At 49.9% G+C, this 7,068-nt stretch overlaps 1 protein-coding gene across 3 annotated transcripts; it reads left to right on the forward strand.

Moving 5' to 3' along the window:
* Window positions 1-2,638: 2,638 nt before the first annotated feature.
* LOC101320295 (BOLA class I histocompatibility antigen, alpha chain BL3-7-like) lies at window positions 2,639-6,693 on the forward strand. 3 transcript variants are annotated; one of them, XM_033850484.2, is made up of 8 exons: window positions 2,639-2,845; window positions 3,166-3,435; window positions 3,637-3,912; window positions 4,533-4,808; window positions 4,927-5,037; window positions 5,469-5,536; window positions 5,642-5,689; window positions 5,853-6,693. In XM_033850484.2, exons 1-8 carry the CDS (start codon window positions 2,782-2,784, stop codon window positions 5,931-5,933), a joined length of 1,194 nt encoding a protein of 397 aa, XP_033706375.1. In that variant the 5' UTR covers window positions 2,639-2,781; the 3' UTR covers window positions 5,934-6,693. The 3 variants fall into 3 exon arrangements, with proteins under 3 accessions (XP_033706375.1, XP_033706378.1, XP_073655952.1); XM_033850487.2 differs by having other exon boundaries at window positions 2,696-2,845; window positions 5,469-5,501; XM_073799851.1 differs by lacking the exons at window positions 5,642-5,689; window positions 5,853-6,693 and having other exon boundaries at window positions 2,696-2,845; window positions 5,229-5,495.
* The last annotated feature ends 375 nt before the right edge of the window (window positions 6,694-7,068 follow it).

Raw genomic sequence — 7,068 nt, forward strand, 5'->3', positions numbered from 1 at the left:
GAGCAGTCAGTAAAGAATTCTAAGCTGGTGGATTCTAAGGTTTACATCTCCTGCTTTATCATTTCACAAGTATGTACAGGTCCTGCAAGGTATTTGATGTATGCTGTGTTCAGTGAATACTTTCTCTTGGGCTAAGTGAAGACTTCAGTGTCTGCTTATATTTACCAGGTTAATGAAAAGAACAGCAAGAGCTCAAGCTTATAAAGACAAGAATTAGCCCAGCGATGGGCAGTCTTGAACACATATGACCTTAAGGTTATAAACCACGGTGTCCTTAATGTCTGAACACTCTAGTTGTTAAAATACATGTTAATGAAACTTTCTGCGCATGCTGCATTTTAAGGATATATCTAAGACCCACATAGACAAATCCATGATTTCCATATGTAGGTTATTTTAATATGCATCAACTTATGAGTCACACAGTATCTATTTGGGGGAAGAGACTGGAAATTAAGAACATTATAGATATGCAATGCCCAATAGGCTAGCTACTAGCCACATATTTAATGTTATTTAAACTAAATAACATTAAGGTGCTCAGCACAGTAGCCACTTTTGAGGTGCTAAATAGCGACCCGTAGCTAGTGGCTACCTGATTTTGACAGTACAGATATAGAACAATTCCTTCACCACAGAACATTCTATTGGACAGGACTGCTCTTCATGTTTTCTGGGCCTCAAGTCAGATATAATGGACCCATGAAAGGGTCAATATTATTTCTCTTAGAGATGATGTCAGATTTCTGTCTGGGATATGAATACATACTTAGCTGGTGTGTAACAAAACCAAACTAGGTTATGAGTGGGTACGGTGCCTTCAGGCACAAACTGTTTCCAGGTTCAAAGGGGAAACACCTGTCCCCCTACCTCCCTTCCCAGACTGAGGACACTCTCTGGGATCAATTTCCAAGGGGTGAGTTCTCTCCTAGAGGAGCCCCGGGGGCAGGGCCCTCAGCTAAGTGTGGGGAGGCAGGGAGTCCAGCTCAGGGAGAGGGATTCTCCAAAACGAAGAGGAGGCAAAGGCAAGGGTCAGTTAGGAGATTTTCCCAGGTTTATTCGAACAGCAGTTCTCAGAGTGTGATCTGTGGAACCCTTGAAGTCACTGAGACCCTTTCATGAGATCCATGAGGTGAAACCTACTTTCATAGCATTACTAAGATATTATTTGACTTTCCACTGTGTCGACATTTGCTTTGAGGTATAACTTAGCAGTGCTGGAGACTACTGTAGCAAACTGCAATATAATTATTTTCACAACAACTTACTTGCAGAAAGAAAAAAAAGCAGGTTTGCTTTAAAACATTCTGGTTGATGTATTACAAATTTTTATCTTTCCTTAATAAGCTATAATGGAAAAGAAAATGAAAAAGAATGTATATACACATGTATAGCTGAATCACTTTGCTGTACAGCAGAAATTAACACAACATTGTAAATCAACTATACCTCATTAAAAAAAACTTTAAAAAATACATAAAAATTCTTTTGTTTCCTAAATCATCCTTAAATCCACTTTTGTTTTTTGGCCACGCCCCACAGCATGTGGGATCTTAGTTCCCTGAACAGGGATTGAACCCTTGAACCCAGGCCATGGCAGTGACAGCTTTGAGTCCTAACCAGTGGACGGCCAGGGAACGCCCTTAAATCCACATTTTAAAAGTACCTTCTAAGATGACATGGGAAGTACCCATCAAGCCCTTCTGCTACATTCCAAAGTACTATGTCCCAAGGAAAATAATTTGTGTGACCTGAACTACCCTCTTCTTCATGGAATACAATGTTTACTTGAAAGAATGAATGACACTGGAAGATCTATATAACTTAGTGAAACAACGTATTACTTTTTTAAAATCTTACCTTAGTCCAAGAGACATTCAATGTGCAAAATAGGGTTATGGAGTTTAACGTAACAGAATAGGAAATAGTCAATAATATTGTTTCAGGTCCACTTTGAAAATAACCTTTGAGAAACTACCACTTGTGTAGTTTTCGTTTTGTATCAAAGACTAACATCCATGACTGTCTGAAAGGTTTTTGAAAATACTACTCCTACATATGTGTGGGCCTGTTTATTTTCATAGACTTCAATCAAAATAACGGATTCATTGAAGAAGCAAACATGAACATCCAGGGGTCTTCTAATGAGACAGACAAGAAACAGAGAGACTTGCAAAAATATAAAAATCTGAAAAGCTCCACTTTTCCCACTACCGTGTTTATTTTGGGAAGTAGTTATTTTTCATATTAAATCATGGGTTATTAATATTATTCTAAATAAATTAATTTAAAAATTTTAAACTCTATTATTTCTACTTTGGAAAGTACCGATAGAAGTAACCACATAAAATTATCTTTGGGGTCGTCACTAGTTTGTAAGACTGTATAAATATTCTGACCACAATGTCGTGAAAATCGCTGACTACACAGTCCCTGGGCCAGGACTCAGGGAGACACTGTGACAAAGAGCTCTCGGTGCAGGAGGGGAGGGATCAGGCAGAGTCCAGGTCCCGGGAGGGGCAGGCTCTCAGGCTCTCACGGCGTCAGGCGGTCTCTGGGGCGGGAACGCTCCGTGGTGGGGATTCCCAGTCTCCCGGAGTTTCACTTTCTCTCTCACAACCAGTGTCGCGCCCTCCTGCCTGGACACTCGTGACGCGACCCCACTTCTCACTCCCATTGCGTGTCCGGTTTCTAGAAGCCAATCAGCGTCCCCGCGGTTCCCGGTTATAATGTCTCCACCGACCCGCCGCAGTTTCTCCCCAGACGCCGAGGTTGTGGGTTATGGTGCCGCGAACCCTCCTCCTGCTCCTCTCCGGGGCCCTGGCTCTGACCGAGACCTGGGCGGGTGAGTGCGGGGTCGGGAGGGAACGGCCTCTGCGGGGAGGAGCGAGGAGACCCCGGGGGTCGGGGGTCAGGACTCCCAGGGAAGGAGCCACGCCGCCGCCCCCGGTCCAGACCCGCCCCCTCACCCCGGTCCCCGCCTCTCCTTCCCTTGCTTCCCGCCCCCTCTTCTCTCCCCGCGAGGTGCCGGCCCTTCTCCGACCTCCACACCTTTTCCGTCTCACGAGCCCCTCGCCCCCTCCCCCCTGCGGCCTCGTCACCTGGGACCCGGGGACCCGCGCCGGGAGGAGGGTCGGACCGGGTCTCACCCCTCCCCGCCCCCAGGCTCCCACTCCCTGAGGTATTTCTTCACCGGGGTGTCCCGGCCCGGCCGCGGGGAGCCCCGCTTCATCGCCGTCGGCTACGTGGACGACACGCAGTTCGTGCGGTTCGACGGCGACGCCCCGAATCCGAGGTGTGAGCCACGGGCGCCGTGGATGGAGCAGGAGGGGCCGGAGTACTGGCAAGAGGAGACGCGGATCTACAAGGACGCCGCACAGATTTTCCGAGTGGGCCTGAACACCGCGCTCGAATACTACAACCAGAGCGAGGCCGGTGAGCGACGCGGGCCCGGGTCCAGGTCACGACCCCCATCCCCAGGGACGGGCCGGCGTCGCCCCGAGTCTCCGGGTCCGAGGGCAACCCCAACATTGCGGGACCCGCCCGGCCCCGCGACTCGGGAGGAAACGGCGGGCCTTTACCCGGTTTCATTTTCAGTTTGGGTTTAATCGCTGCGGCTGGTCGGGGCGGGGTCAGGGTCTCACACCTACCAGGGGTTGTACGGCTGCGACGTGGGGCCGGACGGTCGCCTCCTCCGCGGGTACAGCCAGTACGCCTACGACGGCGCCGATTACATCGCCCTGAACGAGGACCTGCGCTCCTGGACCGCGGCCGACGCGGCGGCTCAGAAGACCAAGGGCAATTGGGAGGCGGCCGGTGCTGCGGAGTGCCACAGGAACTACCTGGAGGGCACCTGCGTGGAGTGGCTCCTCAAATACCTGGAGACCGGGAAGGACACGCTGCAGCGCGCAGGTACGAGGGGCCGCGGGGCCTCCCTGGTGTCCCCTCGGGCTGGAGCTGGCTTCCCACAAGGGGAGGAAATGGGGTCCCTGTGGGAACACCGCCCCAACTTCTTGTCGAGAGAGGGAGGAATCCGCCCAGGTTTTCATATTCGGTACAAGACAGTGACTCGCCGGTGGCCTCACTTCTCTAAAAGACAGTGAAGGAATCCAGTCTCTTTGGGGAAGAAGCAGGAAACCATCCCTGAAATAACTGACCAGCGGCGCCCTTTGACCCTGACCCCCATCTTGTGAACCATGACTTTCTCTCTCAAGCCTGTTCTCAGCCTAAGAACATCTTAGGAGGCCTGACTCCAGCTTTTCTGAGTCATTCAGCCTCCACCAAAGTCAGGATCATTGCTCTGTATTCTCTCCTTTACATGGAGCCTCCTACCTTGGCTTTCATCCTTATCATAGAACTTGACAAGGACTGGGAGATCTTCCCAGACCCTGGAGTCCAGGCTGGTGTCTGGTGTTTTTGCTGCTTCTTTTCAAACCTGTTGTGCTGTTCATTCTCAGGATGGTCACATGATGTTGCTTCAGTGGCCCATGAAGGTAACACTAAGTGTGAATTTTCTGATTCTTCCTCCTCAGACCCTCCAAAGACACACGTGACCCACCACCCCATCTCTGATCGTGAGGTCACCCTGAGGTGCTGGGCCCTGGGCTTCTACCCTAAGGAGATCTCACTGACCTGGCAGCGTGATGGGGAGGATCAGACCCAGGACATGGAGCTTGTGGAGACCAGGCCTTCAGGGGACAGAACCTTCCAGAAGTGGGCAGCCCTGGTGGTGCCTTCTGGAGAGGAGCAGAGATACACGTGCCACGTGCAGCACGAGGGGCTTCAGGAGCCCCTCACCGTGAGATGGGGTAAGGAGGGACATGTGGGGTGGAGCTTCCTCTCAGATAAAGCAGAAGTCCTTCTGGACACGTTCAGCAAGGTCGGGATTCAGGCCTGAGGTCAGGGCCCCTTCCCTTTCCTCCACAGAACCTCCTCAGCCCACCATCGCCATCATAGGCCTCATTGTTGGCCTGGTTCTCTTGGTGGTCACTGGAGCCGTGGTGGCTGGAGCTGTGATCTGGAGGAAGAAGCACTCAGGTAGGGAAGGGGGGAGGGATCTGAGTTTTCTTGTGTCACTGGGGGGTTCAAGCCCAGGTGGAAGCTTGCCTGCGTGTGTATTGGGCAGCACCACTCAGAGACATTGCTTGTCAGTCTGCAGACTGGCTCTTACCCTTTTGTAAAGCACGTGTGGAAATGAAAGACAGGTTTTTTCACCTTCATAATTCCAGTTGGGGACCAGGTTACCAGCACTTGAAGATCAGAGAGGGAATGTTCCTGCTGACAGACCCCCAGGAGGGAAGAAGTTGATCCAGTCCCCGCACATCTCCTTTCTTCGTGTTCCTGATCCTATCATGGGTTTTGGTCAACAGTTCTGGAAAGTTCTCTGTGGTCCAGGACTAGAGGGTTCCTCTAGGATCTCACAACTCAGTCTTCTCCCTGGCCTCTCACGTGATGTTTTCTTCTTACAGGTGAAAAAGGAGGGAGCTACGCTCAGGCTGCAAGTAAGTGTGCAGGGGCTGTGATTCCTGAGACCCTTGTGAGTGTGCAGAGAGGAGGCCATGGGGGGCTCACCCTCCTAAAGTTCCTTCTCTAGTTTCTCTCCTGTGTGTTCTGACCACATCCTGGTTTTGTTCTCCGCTAGGCAGTGACCGTGCCCAAGGCTCTGATGTGTCTCTCAGGCATCGTAAGGGTGAGGCTCTGGAGGGTCTAGATTAGGACGGGGGATGGGGCAGAGGGGATGCCCTGGGAGACGGGGATTCTTTGAGTGGGACATTTGAGCAGGTGGGTGGCTGTCAGAAGGTCAGCACTTACGTGACTGCCCTGAATTTGTTCATGATTATTTTCTTCTATAGTTTGAGACAGCTGCCTTGTGGGGACTGAGTGATGCAGGATTCCGCATCCCACCCCTGCATTGTGACTTCAAGATCTTCTGACTTTCTGCAAACGTCATCTGAATGTGTCTGTGTTCCTGTTAGCATAAAATGAAGAGGTGGGGAGCCTGGCCCACCACTGCCCACCACGACCCCTCCCCACACTGGCCTGGGTTCTCTTCCCTGATGGCCTTTCCTGACCGAACAGAGGCGGGGCTGGGCCGTCTCCATCTTTGTCTTAACTTCATTTTGCGCTGAAAAGTAATGTCTTTCATATCCTATTGAAATTCAGGATCCAAACTACAGCTCTCCCCCTACTATATAGATGGGTCCTCATCGGTCTTGTCCCCCAGTGTTTGGTTGTTTGGGTCTTTTTCCTAAAACTGTACAAATGTTAGATATTTAATCTTTGGTAATATGACATTACAAAGAAATGGCTTCCTTCTGTTATTGTTCAGCTTAGTCATCTTCATATATGCTTAATCATTACTAGTTACTTCTGTTATTTCGTTTCCTTCTGGTTTTTTTTTTTAATTCATTTCCCTTGGCATTATCAACGTCTTTGTTACTGGCTTCTAAGAACTAATTTATGACTAAGGATGTTAACAATTTGTCATGCAATGTAAATGAAATACCATGTTTTACTGCCATCAGTTTACTATGGTGTTTTGTTTTTGGTTGTGTATTAAAATATACTCACGTTGTGCCTTAAAAAAAATCAGGATATGAATTTGTTTTTTGCTATTTATGCCATGAGGGGTTGATGGGATAATAAAGGTGAGGATTCCTGAAGTTTGAGAGGAAATAAATGGAAGCACGGAGACCCTTCCAGATTCCATGTGCTTGCTGTGCTGAGTCTGCTGCAGGTGGGACAGGAGGAGGCTGTGAGGAGCTGAGCGTGGACGCGGCCTGTGCCCACTCCATGCTCACCGCATCGTGGGCTTTGAGGTGGTCACTCCTGGTCACATCTTCTCAGCTCTTTTGTCCTTGTCCCTTCAGTAGAACCTTGTCCCACCAGCAGCTGTGATCTCAGAAGAAGTCACCAGGTCAGCCTCGGCTCAGGCCTGTGTCCAGTCCTCAGCCCCTATCTTTTGGGTGTTATTTGTTGTTTCTTTGTTTCTTTAGAGGTTCTTGCCTGAGTTTGTGTTTTATTCTCCTCTGGGTGTCCCCCACCTCTGACAGCTGGAGGAGTCGTTTG

The sequence above is a fragment of the Tursiops truncatus genome, unplaced genomic scaffold (assembly GCF_011762595.2).
Source record: "Tursiops truncatus isolate mTurTru1 unplaced genomic scaffold, mTurTru1.mat.Y mat_scaffold_93_arrow_ctg1, whole genome shotgun sequence".
In the NCBI taxonomy this organism is placed as follows: Eukaryota; Metazoa; Chordata; class Mammalia; order Artiodactyla; family Delphinidae; genus Tursiops; species Tursiops truncatus.

What these genes read in the sequence shown, in the direction of transcription:
- LOC101320295 (XM_033850484.2), top strand. Translation starts at nt 2,782, where the DNA reads ATGGTGCCGCGAACCCTCCTCCTGCTCCTCTCCGGGGCCCTGGCTCTG. An exon ending in CTGGAGGAAGAAGCACTCAG is followed by an intron (nt 5,038 to 5,468) that starts GTAGGGAAGGGG and finishes TTCTTCTTACAG; the next exon opens with GTGAAAAAGGAGGGAGCTAC. An exon ending in GTCTCTCAGGCATCGTAAGG is followed by an intron (nt 5,690 to 5,852) that starts GTGAGGCTCTGG and finishes TTTCTTCTATAG; the next exon opens with TTTGAGACAGCTGCCTTGTG.